The following is a 25517-nucleotide window of genomic DNA, read 5'->3' on the forward strand; positions in this document are numbered from 1 at the left end:
CTGGCTCTTTTACCGGGCATGAGTAGGTGTTATGAGCAGAGCCGCCACAGTACAGGCACAGTCCTTGGGACCTCCGCCTTTCCCTCTCCCTCCGGGACAGCCGAGCTCTACCCACCTGCATGGGCTCGTGATCGTCGACAGAACCGACCGTGTTCTCTCGACTCAAGCGCCCCCTAACAGGAGAGATGTTAGATCTGGAAGGACTGTGTTTGCGCCCCAGACAATTAAACCTGGCGTCAACTTGCAACGCCAGTTCAATTAGTTCATTGAGAGTAGGAGGCAGCTCGAGGAGGTAGATCTCCTGCTGAACATGGTCAGATAACCCATGCAGGAATCTATCCCACTGCGTCGCCTCATTCCACTGGCACGCGGCCGCCAGGGTGCGGAACTCGATGGAGTAGTCGGTGACGGAAGAAGATCCTTGCCGGAGTTCCGAGAGGTGATGGGCGGCCTCCCTGCCGGTCGCAGCCCGGTCAAAGACTCTCTTCATCTCTTCTGATAGGAGGTGGAACGAGGCACAACACGGGTGTTGATTCTCCCACACCGCCGTCCCCCATAAGGCAGCCTTGCCAGATAGTAGTGTGAGCGTGAACGCTGCTTTGGATTCCTCCGTAGTGAAAGTGCAGGGCTGTAGAGCGAAATGCATCGAACACTTGGTAAGAAAAGTTCTACAAAATGCTGGCTCACCCGCATAGTTCTCTGGCGCCGAAAGACGTGGCTCAGGCCGGAAGTGGTCCTGGGGAATCCCCCGGGGGACGGACGGTGCAGGCGGTGCGATGGGCACAGTGGGAGACATGAGCTGATGGATCTGCTGGGTGAACACTTGTGCCACCAGCGCTTGGACAGCGCGTCCGGTGTTCGAGATGCTCTCCTGCTGCTGATCCATTCTCTTGACACTGTGGTGCATGAAGTTGGCATGAAGTCAGTGAGGGTATTGGTGCTTGCTGCTTCCATGGTGGTGAGATCGTTATGTGGGTGAAAGGACAGTCTGGAAGCAAATGCTAACTAAATGTTTGCTAAGGGGTTCTTTTGAGAATTTTTAGCAATGCTGTTTAATAAATTGATTACATGTATTCTTAAAGTGAGTACTTGTAGTTGGATTACATATTACATTTTAAAGAATTTACAGTATTCACCCTAATTCTTTTTTCTCTCTCACAAAAAAAAAAAAAAAAAAAAAAAAAAACAATCCTACTGATTATATACATTTGGAAAATCATCCAGTTTTATGGAACTGCACACACTAGCCACAAGTCAGGTGACTGTAGCAGAAAATGGAAAGGCCACCCAATTAGTTTTTTTTTTTTTTTTTTTTTTTAGGTTAGAAGGTTTACAAGGCCAAGTCTAAGAGTCCACGCCAAACTTTCTGGTCTTTTGAAATAACTACTTCGATGAGATTTCTTTACCTTTTTTTATTGTCCACCTGGTCCTGTTGATCCTATTAAACAGAAAAATAATAGCTCACGTCTCCTTAACTATGATTTTGGTATCATTTACGTCAGTGACACAAAATATAATTTATTATTTTATTGTATTTAAAGAATTATTTAAAGAATAAATAAATGACTATTCATTTACACAACAAAATCGGCTTTCGAGGCTGAAAATGCTAACTATTTAAAATGGGTTTCAAAGTGCAAGTTTTTGAAAAAAAAAATACTTTTATTGTCTCTGCGTAAAAAATGAATATGCAAATTTGTGAAAATGTGACATCATATGTATGTGTATTGTGTGTACAGTGTTTAGGAGTGCATATGTGCACAGGCTTGTAATGTTTTTTTGTTTTTTGTTTTTAAATGGCATCGCCGACTACTGGCCTGGAATACGTAATACAGTTGTTTTAGTTTTTTTTTTTTTTTCTGTTTTTAATACAGTTGTTATTGCGTAAATGTACCCTAACAAAAAAAATATAAGGGAAAATGAACACGCGTGAATGAGAACCCAGTGGTCTTCCCTCTTTCCCTTTTCTTAATGCAACGGAGGCCTTATTGAGAAATATGGCTTTGACAAAAGTGATACAGATCCCTTTATCTCTGTAGTAGATGAGACAGGGCCGTCTCATATAGCTGGCCATGATGCTGTGATAGAAAGACTCTTTCTGATGTAAACCATGTATAAACAGTTTTCAAAGGGATTCCATAAGGAATGCCACAGTAGTCATCAGCATCGTAGGACACTTCAGACATGATGTACTAGCTTTGCTCACCAAGGCCATTGCCTCTCTCCTCTATCTACCCATCTATCCTTCCCACAATCCATCTTTATCTGTCCTTCCATCCATTTGTCTCTTCAAACGAGAGCACAGTCTCAGGGTTTCTGCTGGTTGATCCTTGTGTTTGATTTATAACTGCTCAGTTCCTGAGATGTTCTCAGAAAGCCATATTCCATTAGTCCATATAGTTTTTCATCATTCTTCCCATCTGATAGGTGTTCAAATGGAACACAAATCTGCTTTCTTACTGGTTTATCAGTTAAAAATACACTAAAAAGTGCACAGACAAAAAAAGATTTTACACTTCGACTTGGGAAATGACTTTACACTATATTGTTTTCTACTAACAAACCTTATAAACTTAGCATATTAATATGATTTCTGAAGGATCATGTGACACTGAAAGCTGGAGTAATGATGCTGAAAATACAGCTTTGTCATCACAAGAATAAGTTACACTTTAACATATATTCACATAAAAAACAACAACAACATGTAAGATAAGTAATATTTCACAATATTACTGTCTTGATGTTGTCTGACAACTCAGAATTACGTGGCAAACACAACCTGCCTACACTTTTAACACAAACAATTGTACGTTACACATTTTTATTGAATACACTGAGTAATAATTCAGAGTGCAGGGTGAAGTTAGTGAACAGTTGAATTAGGAACTTGTAGATCATCCAAACGTTTCCTGTTGCTGCTCATAACACGTCTAAACAATTTTGGACCATCAGTCTCCACAAATCAGTTTATATCTGAAATGTCTTGATAATACAGTTCCTGGAGAGCCACAGTCCAGCAGAGTTCAGCTCTTATTACAGTAAACACACCAGATCCAGCTAATTTTCAGGATTACATGAAAACTTTCAAAACTACAGGAAAAAATGTTGAACTGCAAGTTTTTTTTTTCTCAGAATTGTGTTTATATATTGCCATTATTACTTTCTTTTTCTTTTAAGTTTACATCTTGCATTTCTTTATAACTTGCAATTGGGAGTTTATATCACACAATTTTGTCAGAAATCAGTGGCAAAAATGGGACTTACATAGTTTTGACTGTTTTGATGAATGAGATGGAAAAAAAAAATATGTGAGGCTATTCTAAGACTAGTTGTAATATTTGGTTACTGCATATATTAAAAACAAATACAAATTAAGTTTAATTGATGTCTGCACTGCTGTAATATCCCTTTCAAAGCATCTGACTAATACTGTAGCTGTATTGGCATTATGTTATTGTATATCATTTTTATTACAACTCAAGGTATGTCACTTTAGCTACCTGCTTAGATTGAGGTCATAAAAACAATGCACCTCTATCATTAAACAAGCAGAACCAGTATCTGTGTAAATCGTCTCTTATTTGCTGCACACAGTTGAATGAAGCGGTTTACCCAAACATGGTATTACGAACGATTTGCACACAGATTTGTTCTACTCGTGTTTCATGATTGAGGCCCAGTGTACACTGTTGTTGTTGAGTAGCTTTGGTGAGACAGTGCCAAGATCAAGATGCAAATGCAGCCAACAAAAACTCACTCTAAATATTTGGAAAGCAAAATGCAGTTGTTAGTAAAATGTGAGAAGAATACTAAAGCTTCAATCTGTATACAGTAAATCAGCACCTGACTAAACATGGCCTTGGTCAGCTATGTGTGGGATTGTGGGTAATAATGTCGGTTGGTGGGGGTAATGCCGTATTCGGTTTTGTGTGTGAGTGAAATTCAAAAAACAGCACACTCCGAGCACATGGTTTTAATTATTACCACATATCTGAATTGTTCCTGTGAATGTGAGTGTGTTCACTGTATGTGTGTGTCAAATAACTTGTTTATAACTTTCATTATTTCATTAGATTTTGAGTGTGAAATACTATACTATACATGTGTGTATGTGTGCTCAGGATGTTTGTCCATTCGCCCGCACGTGTTCATTTCATAATGGGACCATTGAGCCCCTCTGTGCATCTCGCCTCACACTTTCCTCTGACACCTGCAACACCCTGCAAATTGGCAGGCGAGACAGATTTAATAAACTGCAGCAGGAGGACAGTGTAAATCACTCCCTCATGGCACTAACACCACCACATTACGCCCCCAGAGCACAGAGGGCAGCCCCTCTCGTCTTTGACTCATCTAATCACTTCACCAGAGACCCAAACGCTTGCTACCAATGCTTCAGCACTGGGGAACTTTCAAAACAAACACGCACAGTGGTCCCAGCTAGAATTTGGATTAGTCATACATGTCTGAAAATCAGTAGATTGGATAACAAAACAGCAAACCAAGTAGCATATTTTTTGTTATATTTAAACGATACTGACCTGCAAAGTCATTATTTTGCAATGACTAGGGGGCTGTATATAAAGCATTGAATTATATTTATGTGTTTACGGAAGCATATAGTGTCATCATAACTCAATATTCTTAATTCTATCCTTTTTTAATTTACTGTCTATTATCTTTATTGTTAGTGTTATATTTCCTTTTATTATCTTAATTTATATGTATGTCTGAAGCTCCTGCCACCAAGACAAGTTCCTTGTGTTATAAAGGACTTGGCAATAAAGCTCTTTCTGATTCTGATCCAAGGGTTGTCACTGTTGACAATGTCCATGCAAATCAGCTATACGTTGTTGAAGAGGTTTTTACACATGTATATGAAAGACATGAATGGGACATCCGTTGTGTCTTTTTGTTCCTGTGAGAACAAAGTCCCTCTCAGGTTTCAGTTTATTATTATTATTTATATACTCCTTCTCTGAGTGATCCGGTGTCAGTGGGGTCATGAGTGTGTGGTGTGCTTGATTTCAGGAATACTGTAGACCCTGTGTGTGTGTTTCTTTGAACCATGTGCTAGTGATTTCAGTGTGTATTCAACACTAGGAGAGGATCAAATGCTTTGGTTGTCTGTCACTGCAAAAAAAAAAAATGCTTTCCAAGCTTAGATTTTTTTTTGTCTTGTATCCAGCTAAAATAGCTAAAGATTATTTTAGTAAAAAAGTAAAAATGATTGTCTTATTTCAGAAAAAACAAACAAACAAACAAAAAAAAAAAAATCTAAATTACAATGTTTTTTTGATTGCTAAACGACAGTGGGCACAACTGGAGTCACATGTGCAAGACACTAACTACAGTCTGCACAGCAGCAGTTCATGTGGACCAAACTCTAGTTCGTTTTTCATTGCTTGAACACGGTTTTTCAAAAACACACTTATCCCACGACTTTAACCACAACCTGCACAACACTGTGGATTTACAGCACTTTGTTCAAATGCTAACACACTGCTGTCAAGACTGTGAAGCACACATTCAAAATAGAAGAGATTTCAAACACTGCTGAGTGCAATTTCAGAATTAGCCCCTCAGTTATTTGTTCGAATTACAGTATGTACTTTTAGTTTCTACCTTTTTTTTTCTCATTACTGTAATTCCATAAATTACTACAGACTATTGAAGCAAACTGCTCATTTTCATTTATCTTAAAGAATTGTTATGTTCTAAAAATGTAAACAAATCATGTGAAAGAATGTCACTCTTTTCTTTGAGGAAAATATGACTTTGTATGAAGTCACTGAAATAGTTCAAACTGTAAAGATGAAAAGTGAGTATTTTCTGTATTGGTGTCTGATGCTAGTGTTTTTCCTCTCAGTGTGTTCTGAGTGACAGTGTGTGTTAACTCAGTGAGGATTGTGTGGAGTGTTTGGCTGCACCGAGTCTGTTTTGAGTCATGTGTTGAGAGTTGTGTTGCTTAGAATGAGTTTTGCAGGTGATGTGAACTGTTTAGCTCAGGTGACTGTTGCTAGTGCAGACTTTAGTTAGAGTTTTGCACATGGAGCTCCAGTTGTGCTCACTGTCATTTAGCAATTGAAAAAAAAAAACCTGTGAGTTTTTGCATGAAATGCAAAATAATCTGCCAATGGGGTAAGCACTCATGTCAAACAGAGCCCCGTGAGATGATTGGATGTTGTATAAATCTATGTTAATGAAAAGGAGTAATGCCGGGCTCTGGTTGGCTGATCAGCATCCTGTGCTCTCACCGAAAACGCCTGCTTAGTTGTCATCAGACTCGGATGAGGTTATCCAGCGAACAGTCCCACAAGGGCGGATACTCGGCACCTTCTCATTTCATAATTGGAAATGGACAATCTGCAAATCTTATTTTGAAACTTTCCATGGGTGTGAAGTTTATGCAGGACATTTGCCTGCCGAGAGAGGTGCTGGGCTGTCCAATTTCTGATTGTCCAGAGCAGGTGCAGAATTCAGTGTTGTCTGTGTAATTGAGCAGTGTTTGTGCAGAGCCTGTCTTTTCCAGGGAAATTTCACTGCGTGCCTCTCTGTTTGTACGGATGCATGGTGACGGTTCTCCCAGAGGCCTATGATAGAAGCTATGAGGAATGACATGCCATGGCCAAGGTCTTCAATTGGGAATGATTTTTAGATTGACATCAAATTTTCCATGATTTTCTGCTTTTTTTCAGGTTTAGTTACTATGATTCAGATCTAGTCCAGGTTAGGATATTTGTTTGGTCTATAGAAACACTATAAGTTTAGTGAGCTGCTTCATATAGACAGCTGCTTTTAAAATGATAAAATACTATTAATTTGGAAACCTGTACATACATATAAGTAGCAACTCCAAATAGTGCTTTCAGTATTGACAAGGAGAGCGAATTTACAGAATATATAATGGGGATTATGTGATTCCTTTAGTGGAGCTATCAAAGATGATCATAACCGATGTCCATCACATATGCAGACTGATATCTAAAATCTTAACATACTCATATTTAAATCAAATAAATCGGAAACAACAAAAAGAACTTGGTAGGTTAGTAGATTGCCTTAAAAGTCCATGTCAGTCCAGCAATTAGACAAGTTTTGCGGTTTGGTCATGTGACATTCAAAAAATACCACAATGAGTGTAAAAATACATGGCTAACACAAACTTTACTTTATTTATTGAAATTCAGGTGTATGCTACTATTAAAAATTTGGGATCAATAAGATTAATATTTATTTTCACCAAGGCTGCACAGTTTTTCATCAAAAAATGCTGTATTATTATGATTATTATTATTTATACAATTTAAAATAACCATTTTCTATTGTAACATATATTAAAATGAAGTTTATACATGTGATGGGAGAGTTGAATTTTCACCAGCCATTATTTAAATCTTTATTATTTATATTATATTATTTATTATTTAAAAGAACAGGATTTATTTGAACTAGAAATCATTTGCAACAGTAAGCTATTACTGGAGTTCATCTGAGTAATCTAATGCATTCTTTATTGAATTTAAGTGTCAGTTTCTTTCAAATCTTAATCTTGGCCTCGCACAGTATGATTGGTCAATGACAGGCATGACACATAAGCAATGAATCACCCGGCCGTGTTTTGCAAAAGCGGAGCCAAAACAGAAGTTTTTATATTCCAATTTATATCCCATGGAATCTGAGAAGGATGCATTGGTAATGTTTGCATGGCAGCGCCAGCCGCTGCGGTCAAAATAAACCCTGTTTATTCTGCCTGTTTTTCGAGGGTGTCAAAATCTCGTCTGATGCCTCGCTGAAGGCTGCTGTTGGGTTTGGCCATCTGGGTCGGGTTGTATTGTTTACAGAGCAAATGACAGACTGCTGCTCTGCTGCTTGGATGGTGTTTTTATGGTGATGCATGACCAGTTCGGTTGCAGGCTGTGGCCAGAGTATCCTAAGAATTCACTGAAACAATCATTCATTCATAGAACTTTCCCAGTTTAGTTTATTATCAGTTAAAGTAGCAATTAATAAATGAGGAGCATCCTGCAGTGTGTTTTTATTCCATTAGATGGCAGTAGCAGGTCATCATGGGGTATATGCATTAAATGCAGATGAACTCTTAGGCTATTTCAGAAAAGCATGCTAACTACTGTTTCTGCAATATATCAGATCAACTGTAGCAGGGTTCATTAAATCTTACCCTGGAGGGCCACTGCAGAGTTTCTCTCCAACCCTGATCAATCTTACCTACCTGTGATATTCTTATGATCTTGAAGACATTAATTAACATGCTCAGGTGTGTTTAGGATCAGAGCTAAACTCTGCAGGAAAGTGGATCTTGTGGGCCAGATTTGAGGATCCCTGAACTATAGTGTGCAAAATATGCTTGTTATACGGTAAGTTGACGGTATGCATAGAATATCCCATTTTTCCAAAATAGCACACTGAGCACAATGTTGTATCCCACAATGCAATCGTCCCGACTTTACCTTCCATTTTCAGTTTGACAAATTAACTAGAATTAATATCAGCCATTATTTTGTAAGTCACCATTTGCCTTGTTCTTTTGTTAGACAGTTGTTTTTTTAAGCTAAATAAATAAAGGCACAACTGCAAAATGACCTATAAAACATTTAGAAATGACCAATAATTTGTAGTAAAAAATAAATAAAAATAAATGGTATAGGATCATTAGAAAAGTGTGTCTCCAGCTACATTTACAGTTGAAATGAACATTAGTGGCAGTGAAACACCAACTTTTATTTATTTTCACTCAAATTATTCCGTCAGGGACAGATTATTGATTAATAAGACCTATTTTTGTGTAGTTTTTTGCACAGTTTACACTTTTACTATAGTGTAAGATTTGTAAATGATTAAATTTTGATGTTTGCATCACATAATCCTGTCCATATGTATGGCTTTTCTAATGTAGTAAACTTGCTCGGTAGCACACCTGGTACGCACGTCCTGATTTTGCCAAGTCCGATGTGTTCCTAGGTCAACATATTTTGTTGACCCTGGAACAACATTTTACTCCAAAAATATATTCTTAACCATATCCCTACACCTAAACCTAACCTTAACCATGAGTAATCCCTAAAATCAGAGGAAATGATAGATGAATGGCACTGATGTACAAGCACCAAACACTGATTTTAAGCATAAACTTCACAAAATCTATAAACTGGTTCTTCAAATCTGATTGGTTAATCACAATGTTGTTCCAGGGTCAACAACGATGTTGTCCCAGGAACATGTCTCACTTGGTAAAATCAGGTTAGCGACCTGGTACAGTCTTGTACTTGCGATATGCAGCACTTGAGTATGAGTCTCATGAGATGCTCGACACAACACTTGATATAAGAGCTCAAAGACCATGGTTGCATGCAGTGCATTTAGTGCAATATTCGGTGTATAGTAAGCTACAATCTGTGCTCTTACCGAACACATCGCTTTCATACCAATGCAACATTAAATGACCCCCGAATCAGATTCATCACTGCAGGCTAAACAAGCAAAATCCCCGGTGTGTTTCATCTCTGTCCCTGCTTTGAATGCATGAAATCCTGTGCAACATACAGGAAGGGTGGAATAAGACCCGGTTTGTTTGTGATTAAGGATTCATTTGTGAAAAGTCTGGATGAAGGAAACAAGTTTCTTCAGGCTAGGTCCGTCTCTACACATTTGCTTGCCTCATACGAGGCACAGACGTCACAGAGTTTCATCCGTCTTCAAAAACACTCTCCAGTCAAATGGATGTGTTGGCTAAGTAAGTCCAGAAGACTGATGGTCTGATGTCCTCTCCCGCACTAATGAATTTGTCTTGGACATAATCTGGTCCATGTTTGACACAGATAAACAAAGCCCTTAAACCGGTGACACTCAGACGTAACAAATGCAGACACATGGACTTCAAAAGTTGGATCCGTCAGATATTATCATCAAGATCTTTATATCTTTCGGTCACATATTAAATCGCGCTGGGTCCGGTGGTGCCCTGAGCAGCAATATTTCATTAAAAAATGGTTGTATTTTTTTTCATAAAAAGAAAACAGACTAACCTTGTCTAATGGCATGAGCCCTGGTATCCTCAAGTTTATAGTATTTCGAATCAAAATCAAAGTTGGATTCCCACTTGCCATCTTGTTTTTCCTCAGGCTTTCAAAGGAACTATGGTAGCTCATCTAACCAGCAGAGGGCACATTATTATCCTGTCATGAATCACTTTGCCTGACCTTGACTTTATCTACTTTCTACAGGTTAAAAAATATATTTTGAAACATTTTGACAGGGGCTTATATGGGCTTTAAGCATTCATCTAAACAACATTGTTTTTTCCTTTTTTTTCAATCCATCATCTTTGAGGTTTAAGGAGCTTGGTTCTCTGACACGATAGATGTTCTCACCACTTCCGGAAGACCGTGATGAGACATGGCCTCTCCAATGCTAGGCCTGGTTTTCATGTTCTTGTAAGCTACACCAAAATGACCCAGGATTGCTTCCAGAGGCAGATCTTTAGGTGCTCTACGAGAGATTGAGAGTGTGTTACATATACACCACTGTGGATTGAATCCAGAAACAAGTCGTTCTTGTTTTCAGCGAAATATCCTCATAAATTTACTGGCACTTAACTTTTTGTATACATCTGCATTCGTACGCGGCCGTATGTGTGCACATCTGTGCAAGCCACCCTTAAATTGCTGTGCAGATCTCTTACAAAGCCTTTGTAATAAAACACAGACTATTTCATCACCCTGTAAACTAATAAACGGGGAAACAGCAGCCTGCGCTCCTAATCAAACCTGACGACAAGTGACAGGAGGCATTAGCCTCCCATCCACCAAATGAACATCCTGCTTTGAGCAAGGCCATCAGGCACGCCGGCGGGACCTCCCAGACCCTTCATGGAAGCCATTATATGCCCTCTCCGACACTCAGCCTGGCCCTGACAAGAGGAGCGGGTCAGAGGTCAACTCCCCCATTAGCAGGCTATTACAGAGCTTCACTTCATACATCCAAAACTCAGAAGAGAGCCAGAGAACAGGAGACACTGTGAGCAGAGCTGAGGAAAGACAGTGTTTTGAAAAAGTAGTTAGTCATACAAGTTGCTAGAAGAAGAATATCCCAACATAGTCATGTACCGAAACGCTTTAAACTATGATGGAAAAGGTCTTTCAGAGGAAACATAAGATTAGTGGTCTCTAGTAATCACACTCTTCAAGCAAACATCTCTAGTCTAACAATTCTAGGTATAATGAGCTGATTACTGCTCTGTATTAGACATGTAAACACAGACGTATCAAGCGTCTCGGACTACATGTGGCTGTATTATGTAATCACAAGTTATGTGAGCTGGTCTACTCTTCACCCCAGAACACTTTCCCAAAACAATCTCACTGATCTCTCTAAGCTTTACTCCACATTTACAGGCTTAACATCTCTTCAAAACTGATCTGAGATCAGCCCCAACGCCCCAGGGAGGATTAGAGCAGCAAAAGGAAGATTTGAGTGGAATGAGAGACTGAAATTAGCTCATAGGTGAAAAGTGACGCATGAATCCCAGCTGTTGGGTTAAATATAGTGTCATGCTTTGGGCATCTCTGAGAGGCTTGTGAAAAACAGGCCTGGGTGTTGTCACAATCGCTGTGTGTATGAAGGTGAGTCCCTAATATTCATGACTTAGGAGGGCGACTGGGAATAAGCCACACTGGACCGGGAATGCTGATGGGAGGAAGAGGGGGCAGGTCAGAGAGGTTGTTTCGGATCAGAGAGACTTGTGGACATGGGTGACTGACACTTTTACAGTGGCGGTTACTGACGCAAGCGTGATTTTACTGTGGGAATCTCTCTCCATCTTCCTGACACACTCACAGACATATTTAAGACATTTACATCCATGCAAACAAATGTAGCTCACATCTTCAAAGTTGATAAGCAAATCATTCATACCATTAATCTTTTCACAAAACAAGTTTATGTGTGTGCACACGCATTTGTGTGTGTGTGTGTGTGCGCGTCCCTCCCCGACTGCTCCTTAAATATGGGGGTCATAATCTCCATGCCCAGAGTGTCACAGTGTATAAAGGTTTATTATGGCCGACATGGGTTTTGAAGGATGAGGGAGGGAGGGCGAGGAGTGGAGCGGGAAGAATAAAGACCCCATCATCACACGCATACACGCATGCACACACGCATACACAAACACACACACACACACACACACAAGTTATTTTAGTATTATTTACGTACTGTTATATATATATACTATTTAGGTTATTAGAATTTATTTATTTATTTAAGTTTTAATTCCAGTTAGTAAATTTAGGGTGCAATTGCACAACAACAATTGTACTAAAAATTGATTTTCCTTTGCGTTTTGAAAAGTTAAATATACAGATCATAATAATGTCAAAATTATCCCTTTTCACACGGATCTGCAAAAATGAATGTATATTTATATATTATATATTTACTATATTTATTTTCCCACACTATTGGATCTTGGCGCATCCGTCCCCTTTACTTTCTTTGTTAAAGGAGTCATATGATTTTGCCAAAATGAGCATTATTTTGTGTAATTGGTGTAATGCAATGTAAAACATTATTTTCCACATACTGTACATTATAGTTAGTCCTTTGTGCCCATCTTTTTTGAAACACATTTTTTTTACAAAGCTCATCATTCTAAAAAGCGAGGTGTGCTCTGATTGGCCAGCTATCCAGTGCATTGTGATTGGCTGAATAGCTCAAGCATGTGATGTAAATGTTATGCCATACTGTGATGCTGTGTCCCGGCGCAACAAGACAAACACATTAAAACCAATTACAAACGAGGCATTTGTTGTATCCAGTGGGGACATAATTACTGAATATAATTACTCCCCGGGCGGCGCATCATAAATGGATGCCCACTGCTCCGGGTGTGTGTGTTCACTGCTGTGTGTGTGTGGACTTTGGATGCATTAAATGCAGAGCAAACTCTCAGTATGGGTCACCATACTTGGCTGTATGTCACATCACTTTCACTTTCATTATAATGATTTATTCTGTCTTTTTATGTGTTGCATTGCGTATCGCGGAGTGTAAACATAAAACCATGTCGGCATTTGTGACCGGAGAAAGGACAAACAACAAGTGTTACTCTACACAGCTCAGTAGTTGCTTTGAATGGTGTGGACGAGTCTTAACTTTTATAAAGAATATGTCTTGGGTTTTGAGACTTTAGTCTTTGCAACTTTAGGGATCTTATGTATGCACAAACAGCTTGTAAGATTTCAAAGAGAAAGGAAAAATTGAAATGTCATCATATGATCCTTTTAAAACAGTATAGGGGAACTTCTTCAAAACACCTCCTTTTGTGTTCTGTGAAAGAATGGCAGATGGGTTTAGAACAACATGTGGGTGAGTAAATGATGACCAGATAATTTTATTTGGATTAGCTAATTTTATAAAGTTTGCTTTAAACTCTTTTTCAATGCAGCAACTTAACCTGAGAAGAAACGATTCCATATTCTATCCCACCGTTTCATAAACACCATTCTCCTCCATCACAGTGCATTTCTCTTCTGTAGGAGTATGTGTGTGTGTTTATGGAGTGGGCCGATAACTTAATCTGCATCATGTTCTGCTACATGTGCACTGACATGCCTCATCACACAACTTTGTTTCATAAAATCTGTTTTAGATTCCTCTCACCTAATAATAGACAAAACATCATGCATCCCCTCGATTACGCCCCCCAGACACCAGCCATCAAACAGCCCGCAGTGAAAGTCCTGCCTTTTTAAGACTCTTTAGAGCCCTTATTAGGTTCCTCTTTCTCTCTGTTTGCCAGAAGTTACGTAATATTCTAATGTATAATCCCACCACTGGGTTTCCACAATTAATACATTCATATGAAAGATGTGTTTAATCTAGTAGATAAATATCTGATGAATGAGAGATACTCCCTTTGACAAATCCCCGTCAGATGCACAATACGTCACGTGGTCCTGGAAGGAGCTGTCTGGCTTTGAGACAGCTCTCTTATAAACACATAATGCTGGTGTGGGCTCAGACAGAGAGGCCTGGCAGATGAGCCAATCTCCATAAAGAAACCACATATGAGCCAGAACTATCCAGAGCTCTGTTCCTGGACCCGGCTGTACTCACAAATGCCAGGGATGTGTTTCCCTCATCTTGAAGAATGCCTCTCGGCTCCTGCTGGTGCTGGTGGGAGTGACTGTGTATTAAACGAGTGTTTGTCATGGCACGGGCTTTGCGGCGAGAGTTGCCTTTCAGAATGAGATGGTTTGCTGGAGTTCAAGAGTGTTTGGATTGGGAATATTTCATGGAAAGATTTCTAGCAGGACTGAGGAGAAGGAAGACATCCTCCTAACTAACATAAGGCTCGCTGCAGCATAAGGACCAAGTAGGTCTGCTGTCTTTCAGCATTCCCATTCATCTCAGTGCAGTTGCAAGGCATCCTTGGAAATACATAATTGAAATCTTTCATCTTTGCTCAAGGGACAGCAGAATTTTTTGAGGCATTCATATATGAGCTGTGATGGCCACTTTAAGAGCTATTTACCAATCCAAGTTTAAGCCTGCCAGCCTTGTGTCTGTGGGAAAGGTGTGTTGTGCAGGACCACCAAAGTTGGGAATGATATGGAAGTAACCTTTCTGAATGTTTGTCAGATGTTTATGCCAAAGTGATGTGCCAGTTGCCTGTTTACAACTTCGACTCATGAGAAGTACATGCATGGTGAATTGCACATCTGAATTCATCTTCTGTGCTTGTGCCTGGAATTGGCTGGACTCACATTTGGACCAGTTGATGTTAGGATCTTATCAAAGAAGTCAATCAAGAAAAGCATTTCATGTTTGAGATATTGTGTCCTTGCATGCCTTCAGAATGGAAAACGTGTTAACTTTACCTTTTAACCTTTCTTTAAGACAACCAAGTGACTACCTTAAATTGTGAATGATGAAGCTAAGTTACAATTACTTTTGGGCCACTAGCTATTGTTTCCAATCCAGTCTCATTTTAAATATAAGTGCTTATGGCAACATTTCTGCAACACTGATATTACAAACCTTATTGCATGTTTCGTGGCAGTTTCAAAGAGATATGTCCAGTGAGTGGCACTAAAATGCGTGTTCAATACATGGGCCCTATTCTAACGATCTAAGCACAAAGTGTAGTGCACGCCACAGGTGCACTCATGGCGTGTCTAAATCCACTTTTGCTATTTTAACGATGGAAAAATTGTTGGTGCGCCCGGGCGTATGGTCTAAACGGGTTGTCCCTATTCTCTTAATGATTAATGGGTGTTTTTTGGGCGTAATGTGCAATAAACCAATCAGAGTCTCATCTTCCATTCTCCTTAAGAGCCAGTTGCGCTCGTGATGTGACGGATTTGCTATTTACACAGCGAAATTTGGCAAGCGCAAAGATGAAACAGAGCTGCTTGTGTGCGAGAAAATAGATAGCCTAATTCTGATACATGCTATTACTATGGCGCAGTCTATTTTCAGCTCCTTAAAACAGCATTGCACCAGCAATGTGCCTGAACACACCTCTTTAGCTAATTGAATAAGCTAATTGAATGACGTGGAGCTGGACGGGCCTTGCGTCGCATTGCACCCGGTGTATAATAGGGCCCCATGACTATGAACATTTTTATTATATTGGTACAGCGTGTATTGCTGCACTCTTTATTACATTGCTTCAGGTACATATTGTGGCGGTTCAGAATTCAAATGTCTGATGAGTGTAACTAAAAGTTTAATGCTCTATCATGTTGGAAAATAACATACCCCCTACACCAGACCCAACACTAAACCTACACAATAGTGTTAACGAAAGCAAAAGTGATATAAAAAAACATTCGCTGATGCGATCATGCTATTTTAATTTTTGTTGAACTGTAGTTTCACAGGGTTCAGAGCTCTTCACCTCACAAGTGCAACACCATATCGAGTGAGCTACTGAGAAAATTGCTTTGATTGAAAACTCATTCTTATTAAGCTGGATATGTAACACTGACATTAAAAAGTATCAGTTTTCAAATTTCACAGCATATTGAAATTGTTTTTGAAGTCATAAAATAATATTATACAAGGAATTTTGTGAAAATTAGGTCACACTCTGTTCCTGTAAATCATACTTTGTGTGAAAAGAAATAAATGTTGTCAAGTTTTACTGCCTCTAGTGTTCAATTAATTGGGAAACTGCAGCAATTCGCAAGTATAGGTATGTTTTTTGAGTTTTGCAGAAATGTAGGTAGAAACAACTATTTCCAATGAGCCTGGGTAGTTTGTTCCACTGATACTAGCTGAAGGATGCTGTCGGTTTTCAGGTGTTCTTGTAATTCGCCCCCTGATGCAGCTAGACTATTATTTCACCAAGTCTCCAAAATCCTCAACACAACGAGTCTCCTGTTGAAACCGAAACTGTGCAAAACAATGTAGCAAAGACAATATCAGCTGTAGGCTTGCAAGTAGACATGTCCGTTGGGTGGCTCAAAATGTCTCTTGGTGCAGCTAGGTTCAATGATCACAATAGCACCACAGTTTTGGGGTTTCCCGGTGGAGCAGACAAAGAGCCGCAAACGCAGCCAATTACTGTACTGCTGGGCGTGAAAACTAGAAAACCTGGGGATCCATTCTGAGGACTCTCTCTCTCTCTCTCTCTCTCTCTCTCTCTTTCTCTCTGTATTGAGTCTTGATGCAGTGCTGACCCCATAATTCATCTATCCATACACAGGAGACAGAGACAAAGTTCCCAGCACCTTGATTCATATTTCATCATAAAAGCCTCTGGTTGTGTTTTAAATGCTTTGTATTAACTCTCTCACTCTCTCTTTCATACTCTTTGTATCTTATTTTATGTTTTTTTTCTGGTGCTTTCTCGTTTTTGTATGGTGGGTCACAGGTAATTGGTCCAGATTTTTTCGATCACCCTAGAAACGGTCTGACTTGGGTCTTTAATAGGGCCCCTAAAGACACCACGACAGGGTTCAAAGGCAAGTGTACAAGATTAAAATGGAACAGTGAAATTAGTCCTCGCCTGCGGAAAAGGCTTCTGAGAGAACGGTGGACTGCACTTATAGATGAAATAAGACCCTTACGTGAACAGTTAGGGTCCCTAATCAGGGAAAATGGTCATGTTCCCAAAAGAATCGGTCAAGGTTCCTAACAAATACTTAAGCAAAGAAGAAAGAGTGGGAGTTTGAAATGTAGGGTCAGCGTGGACTTGCACCTCCCAAGCATGGTCCAATTTTCTCCAACTTCCATTAATTGACTTCACGTTCAACAGACAGGGATCATACACTTTTAATCTGAGGCTTTAATTTAAACTTACTCCTGCAAGCATTGCATTCTTCTGTTTCTCTGACTGTAATGGACCTTTGTTTTCTTTGGATGGTCAAGGTTATGATGACTGCATTGCCATGGTTTCAGAGTAAAAGAATGCAAAGAAAGCAAATTCAACACTGGGTTCTTTTTCCCTGTTGGAGGGACAGAGTCACACAGGGAGGAGGGCCAGGCTTGTGGTCTCTAAGGGCTGTTTTATAGGGGGCTCGCTCACTAAAGCATGTAATTCTGCTGTTTATTTTAGCCCGAGCTGCAGTTGGCATAGTCAATGGTCCTGTTCAGGCCTTTCTCCATCAGGTCTGTCTCTGGGGTGCAGTGAATGCCTCATTAAAACGCATGCAAACGACCAAAGACAGAGCCAACTATGCCCCCTGATGCACAGAGTCACTTAAAGCCATTTACTGCCATGCATAAGTACTCACACCATCTATTACCACGCTTAGGCGGGCAGAGGCAGCGGTCAGGTGCTTTTACTGCACAGCATGTGTAATGGAACTGATTCTGATTTGACAAAACTTCTATTTTCAACTGATGAATTATTAATAATAAAACAACAACAACAACAACAACAACAATACTTTAAGAGCCAATTTAAACAGAATTACAGCACATTAGAACGATGTGATTGCAATGTCATAACATAAAAGTACATTACCTTTTTTTTTCCTCCAAATGCGTTAATAAATAAAACATTATGGTTCTTGTTAAGTGAACACTAAAGAATGCAGGATATTTTGGCAAAACATACTAACATTAATGTGGTGTGTGCATATGATGTATTTCAACATAATTTAAAAGATCTGCTGCATTGTGAGTTTGGATGAGGCAGTGGGATAAAGTTATGGCTGCATATATATATATATAAGGATTTCTATGTATAATATAGATTTATTATTTTTGGTTGACCAAGTTGGAAAGAAGTCTGCCTCTCTGGTTCTGCATAATCCTGAAAGAACTACCAAGCTTGAGCTGGCAGGCTTGAAAGAACTGTTAAAGAACATCTGATTGAACATTTGTCATGTTGAGATCTGGACATGTCAAGTGCCGTCAGGAGAGAATCCACTTCCAACTTCTGTAGAAAAGATGGATTTATTTCCCTAGCAAGGTTTGATTTAGTGGGTGAGGAACGTTTAATATAAACTAAGGGAGAGATAATTAAGTTACTGAAAATACAGTCAAAGCATGGCACTAAAATATAAGATTGCTCCTTTTTTCCACAGTTCAAAGTTTTCTTTAACATAAATTCAAAGTGGGAAATTGCTTATTTTGAATGGAGAATATGGGATAAAGTTAAATTTACACTCATGCACTATGAAGGTTATAATTGGGTAAAATGACAGAAAATATACCTACTTTTTCCAGCTCAGGATCTTCCATCCAGATGGAAATGTGTTTATTTTTTCAACACTTTTTTTTCCAAATATCTTTATAAATACTTTAACTGAAACTAATTGCTAACTTTCTGCCAATTTTCTGAGTAATATAACAGTTTGTGGTAAAACTGCCCATACAACATACAATGTCCAGAGTCCAATGAAAGTTCACATGACCTTTGGTAAAACCACAGTCAACAATATCTCATCCCATCAAGAAATCACAGAAGACCTTTGTTTATAATTGTAACTTATATGGCTTTAATAAAATTAATCCTGTTCATTTGCAGACCAAAAAATGCTAAAGATGCAATATGCTCTTGTCAATACCAATATCCGATAGTGAGTCACCAAAAATGCCTCTGTATGAACAAGGAGCAATTTAATTACTGCTTTTAAGTGATTTACTACAAAACCATTTCACCTCATATGCTGAACTTCATCAAATGGGCTGTGACTCATTTTCTCTAATGAGTTTAATTTTTACAATCTGAGCAGGGGGTCTGATCTGAGCGGGCCTGACATCTGTTAAACCCTGTGCGCTATAGCTGGGATTCCCCCTGGAATAGAGCCACCAGAGCGAGTGGCCGTTTCATTCCCACCAGAGAAAGAGAGAAAAGAAAACACTGACTGAAAACGAGGCGACTAAGTTTGACACCCTGACGCCCCTTTTTTTACTCTTGGACCCACTGGTCAGTTAAAACAAGAAAAAACTATAGAGAAGAAAGAGAAAAAGCCCTAATCAAATGGGCCTGGTAGTCCCGGGTAGACAAAAGTGGTCAAAGGGTTTTGTATGGAGCTCTGAATGCTGGTGGAGTCTCACAGACAGAGCTGCATTTACCGCCTTTACAAAGAGCCAACATGGCCGTTTCCTCATCCTTTAGGGCCATACTTAAACCCTTATAAAAAAAACTTAAAACCCCCTCCAAAATCAACCAGACAGATATAAATAAATAAATAAATTAATTAATTAATTAATTAATAATTATAATCTTACATGAATGAAACTACTTATGGGTGAGTAAATGAAGAGAGAATTATAATTTTTGGTTAAACTATCACTTTAACATTTTTTTATTTATTTTTATTAATATGGATTTTTTTATGAAAATGATTTATGGAATAATACTCTAAATAAGAATCTAAAACTGCCAACTGCTGAGTCATCCAGGAATTCAATAAATTACTCTTTTAATGAATGGGCCATTGAATCATTGACTGATTCATTTAAAACAAGGATTCATTCAAAAATTAAACACCACTGTGCGTTGCTCTGAAAGGTAATTTTCCATACAAAATCAGAATATTGATACTTATTTTAATATGAATGCACATTCAAGTTCAAATACTGTCTAAAGATCAGTAGTAACATTTCTTTGTGTGACTGTGTTGAAGACTATATGTAAAACCAGCACAAAGAAACACATGCACCCTAAATTAAAATTTTATTTTACCTTAAAATTATTTACCTTTAAAATTTTACCTTAAAATTATCATTTGCAAACAAAAACATTTATGTTCCAGTTTTAATAAGCATTTCTTCCATGAGACCAGTGCGTTGGAACACAGTGCGGTGAATAATCAGGTCTCTCAGGGCGTGTGAGTGCCAGTTCTGGCCCATCTCCCTGCAACCTGAGATCAGCTCTCCTCTGCCTGGAAGACACACACTGGATTTCTGCTGGCTTGGGCCAGGCCACCCGCACCCATCTTTATGATTGCTGGCCTCAGTGCAGAGAGATCCTTAGCCACTGCTAACCCACACAATTAGCAGACATGCAGTGCTGAGTAGAGATCTGGCACACAAACCCGGGTTTCCACTCCTGTAGATCCAGAGATGTTAAGAGAATGAGGCAGGGATACGATCTGAGGAGCTAATGGAGATGTTGGCTTGGGAATTTTTCACATACTAGCCACTCAACTATATCAAAGCAGATGTGTTTGACCAGCTGTCATTAAAAGTATAGTGCTAGAATGAATTAGAATCTGCTAATTTGACAAAAATGATATATAAATAAGCAATGATGTGCAAATACTTGGTTAATGCAATTATGATTTATGTTTGACAACACTTAAATTTATTTGTACCAAGATTGTACATGTATTGTACAATGTATTGTACAAAAGATTGAACAGATTGAAAAAAAAATACTTTTAATTTTGGATTGATTTAGTTTAATGTCATGAAAACATCTCCAGGTTACGCATATTACCATGGTTACCTGAAAGGAAAGAGACACTGTGGGAATGCCTCCAGCGTGACCACGCTCTGAATCACATGTGTAATCAGTTCAAATAGATGGGCGAGACATCATAGGTGGGTGACGTAATGACCAGGAAGATAGCTTCTTAGGAGGAAGACCCCACTTAGGGGAACCATAGCACACAAAAAGTTTTTTTCTCCAAAGGGCAGCTCTGTGGATGTTTGTGTCCAGTGCTCTGTAGAAGACCTGTAGTAAGATAGGCTGTGGTGTAACAGAGGGAACCATAGGGACCATAGGTTAGATAAATAATTTGGCCAGACCAGGCACACAGTGCCTGAATAGGAATGGGCCACTGAGAAGGTCTGTTTAACCCCAACTCTCTTTAGAAGAGAAGATATCGCCAGAAGGAAATTAGATTTTTATTGTGAGGTGGTGGTCAGAAATCTGTTCAATAGGCTTGAATGTAGGCTTACAAAGTGCTTCTAGCACCACGGCCAGGTCCAACTGGGGAACACGAGTTCTTACTGGGGGCCTCAGCCTCAGTGCACTGCTGAGGAAACATGTAGCTAGGGCATGTCTGCCCAATGACTGGCCACCAGTAGGGGTTGAGCTGGTGGTCTCTGCACCAAGAAGTGAAAGCTTCCACTTCAAGGTGTACAGCTTCCTTGTAGAGGGAGCTCTAGATTGGAGGATGGTTTCAACAACCTCGGTTGAGAGACCGAATGTTACGAGTTGTTCCAACTTCGGGCGGGGTGGAATATCATGCCCTCTGCTTGTGAAAGGAGGTCCCTCCTGACAAGGATCTCCCATGTAGAGAAAGCGTTTCAGTGTTCGAAACACAGACAGCATCTCCAAGCAATTGATGTGCCAACTGAGATGGCAACCACTCCACAGATAATGAGCAGGGTAGCCACCGATGACCGCACCCCAACCAGTGAGGAATGCAAGGTGACAAGAAGTTCCCAATAACTGGCTCTGAGACAAGAACAAAGGTTTCTTCCACATGTCTAAGGCATATAGGCACCTCCACGTGACCTTGAGCATGTGAAGCAGGTTTCCCCTCGGGAAGAACCCTTTGGTCTTGAGCCACCACTGTAAGGGTCTCATGTACAGCAGGCCAAAAGGTATCACGTTGGAGGCAGCTGCCATCAGAACCCATAATCTCTGAAAATGCTGGACAGCATTCTCTTACTCACTTGATTGCAGTGAGGATCGACTTGATCCGAGCAGGAGACAGACTTGCCTGCATTGTGGTTGAATCGCCCAGATAAGTGGTGCTCTGAGTTGGAGAAAGCACACTTTTATTGGCATTTAGTCTTAACCCCAATTCTTTAATGTGAGCAAGAATACATTTACATTTTGTCATTTAGCAGACACTTTTATCCAAAGCGACTTACAAATGAGGACATTGGAAGCCATCAAAAACATCAAAAGAGCAATCATATATAAGTGCTATGACAAGTCTCAGTTGGCTTAAATGCAGTACACGTAGAACAGGCTTTTAAATAATATAATAAATAAAAATAAAACAGATAAAATAGAAAAAGAACAGAGCAAGCTAGTGTTAAAGGTCTTTTTTAAGAATAACATCTCAATCTGCTCTGATTGAGCTAAAATCAACCAATCATCAACATAATTTAGTATGTGGAAGCCCTGGAGTCACAAGGGAGCCAGAGCTGCATTCACACAATTTGTGAAAGTGTGGTGAAAGAGCAAGGCCAAAAGGAAGAGCCTGATAATGATAAGCTTTGCCCCCGAAAGCAAACCTCTGGAACTTTCTGTGACTGGGAAAGATGAAGACATGGAAGTATGCATCGATTGTGATGAACCAGTCTTCGGACCTGATCTGAGGCATGACTTGTTTGATAGTGAGCATTCAGAATTTAAGTCGCATGACTGAGCAGTTTAACAGGCACAGATCGAAAATCTGGCACTACCCCCCAACCTTTTTTGGAACTATAAAGTACATGTGGGAAGAGACCACGCTGAATGGAGAGGAGGAGAACCAAACTGGATTTTGTAACTTTTTCCTGCAGTGTGCAGGACCCACTAAGACACATTTGGCAGTAGTTTCCAGGCTGCTATATAGTGTACTATGAGAATCAGTCTTTCGAGACTGATCTCTGGTGTTATTGAAGCAGCGATGGAGTAACCGTTGAAACTCTGCCACCTGTTTACCTAAATGCTGCCTCCTGGTACCTATCAACAGTGGAATTGAGGGCATTGCTGAACAGGCCAGAAGGGGTCGATGTGATTTTGCCAAGTAAGACATGTTCCTGGATCAACATTTTTTTGTGATCCTGGATCAACATTATTCTCCATAAAATATAGATTATAATATATAATCCAATCCCTAATGTCACTGTCTTCAACTGGTGTACCCATCTTCTGTGAGTGTTGTGTTTGTTTGGTGCCATGTGCTTTGTCCTGTTTCTGTTCTTGTCCCGCCTATCTGTTTACCTCATCATTGTTTTAGTTGCTACACCTGTGTTTCTCCCTTGCTCTCGGACTCATTTGCCTTCACTCCACACAGCTGTGTCACCCAATCAAACATTCACTCTACACACCTGGTTCACTCTGCACACCTGTTCACATACTCACACACACAGCTGTTCCCCATTTTGTTTAGGAGTATATATTCTTGTATCACCCACCACTCTGCCTGGCTGTATTGTCTAATGTTTCATGTCATTTTGTATGTTTCATTGCGCATGATTTATTTCTGTTTTGGTTTTTGCCTTGTTGTCTTTTTTGTTCCTATTAAAGTATATTTCCCTGCATTTGGACCCAGACCCTGTTCTTTCTTTGCCAGCCTGTGACAGAATACAGCCAGCAAATATGGGTCCAGAAGGGAGATTCCTTGATGTCCGCCAGGGAGAGCGAAGCATTGAGGATTATGCTTGGGACTTCGTGGGGGCGGCTCAGCTGTCGGCGACAGAGAGGACCTGTCTAATGGTCTTCTGGGGAGGACTAGCTGAGTTCTTCAAGTCCCTTATGCCATTCTGACACCCCAACGAGACGCTGGAGGATTACATCAACCTGGCTCTGCAGTTGAGCAGCTCCGTCATCAGGGTGGAGTTAGCTGCAGAGGCTGCTCAAGGTTCTCCCGAGGCAGCAGAGGCCTCGTCGGCTGCACCCAGTGCCTCACACCTGTTCCCAGAGTGTCACAGGCTGATGCGCTGAATGCGGGATTCACAGCTGATTTTGGTGCAAGCTGCGTGGTCTGCTTGCAGGACTCACAAAGTGGTGGAGCCCGCTGATGTTCCCTCCAAGGCAGCGGGGCTGACTGCTAGCCTTCACGAAGCCGCAGACATGGTTCACGATTCACAGGAGGCAGTGGTGTGCACTCAGAGAGCTCCAGAGGTGGCGATGTCCATTCACGATTCCCGCGAGTTGGTGTTGTCCACTCAGGATTTCCACAAGGCGGCGGTGTCTGCTCAGAATGCTCCCAAGGTGCCTGTGGTGGCATCTGCTGACAGTTCCCCCGAGGCGGTGGCGATCCACCTCCCTCCATGATTTATTATTTTTGAGTGTTTGGAATCCACTCCTTAATGGAGGGGTTCTGTCACCGTCTTCAACTGGTGTGCCCGTCTTCTGTGAGTGTCGTGTTTGTTTGGTGCCATGTTTAGGAGTATATCTTCTTCCCAACCACTCTGCTTGGCTGTATTGTCTAATGTTTAGTGTCGTTTCGTGTCTCGCATTTTGGCTGCGTCTGCTCTGTTCCTGTGATTTGTTACTGTTTTGTTTTTTGCCTTGCTGGCCTTTTCGTTCCTATTAAAGTATATTTCCCTGCATTTGGACCCAGACCCTGTTCTTTCTTTGCCGGCCCGTGACATCTACCCCTAAACCTAACCCTACCCATAATTTATTCCTAAAATCAGTGGGAGATTATAGCTGATTAACAAGGGTGAAGAAGCACCTAACCCTGATTGTAAGCCTAAACCGATATTTCCTGAAAAGTTATATCTCAGTTCTGATTGGTTGATTGGAATGTTGTTCCAGGATCAACAAGGATGCACTAAATCTCCAGCAGCACTTATTCTTTTCGTCGTCATATTGTCTGATGCACTCAACCAAGCATTCTAAACACAACACCACCCCGCCCCTCCCCACCCACAAACCATTCGGCATTCCGTAGGCCCAAATTATTTGATGATATTCTAATGGACCGCTTTGTGACATCACATTACCCTGGAAAACAACACTGTAGTCAAAACGATCTGTACTTTGTAGTTCTTTAAAAGGGATAAAAAATTAAATTAAATTAAAAAAAAAGAAGTATCGCCCTTTGGAGTGAACTTTGAGATTTGTAACTCTGTAGATATTTTTAATGCCCAATCATGCACACTACACATTGAATAAAATTCAGATACGGAAAAAGCATAATAGGACACTTTTAAGGGTTCCTTTCAACCTGTTTTTTTAATCATAATTTTCCTGTCCTCTCTCGAAGAAGCAAAAAATAAAAAAATATAAAGTATACAGTAAAGTGTTCCAGCAGATAATTGAGCGAGGACTGTGTAGTTTAATCTCTGTTGCCATTTGTACTGTTTTAAAATCTTATGTACCCTTATACTCTCACTCTCTTTTCTTTATCTTG

General features: G+C 40.0%; 1 protein-coding gene across 1 annotated transcript in view; it reads right to left on the reverse strand.

Moving 5' to 3' along the window:
* Positions 1–21922, reverse strand: part of LOC113068622 (synapsin-2-like) — a 61692-nt gene extending 39770 nt beyond the window's left edge. The window contains exon 1 of the mRNA XM_026241398.1: positions 21391–21922. Coding sequence (XP_026097183.1) covers positions 21391–21922 — 532 coding nt within the window. The remainder of the gene's footprint in view (positions 1–21390) is intronic.
* Positions 21923–25517: the final 3595 nt, after the last annotated feature.

This window comes from Carassius auratus, linkage group LG48F, assembly GCF_003368295.1.
Source record: "Carassius auratus strain Wakin linkage group LG48F, ASM336829v1, whole genome shotgun sequence".
In the NCBI taxonomy this organism is placed as follows: domain Eukaryota; kingdom Metazoa; phylum Chordata; class Actinopteri; order Cypriniformes; family Cyprinidae; genus Carassius; species Carassius auratus.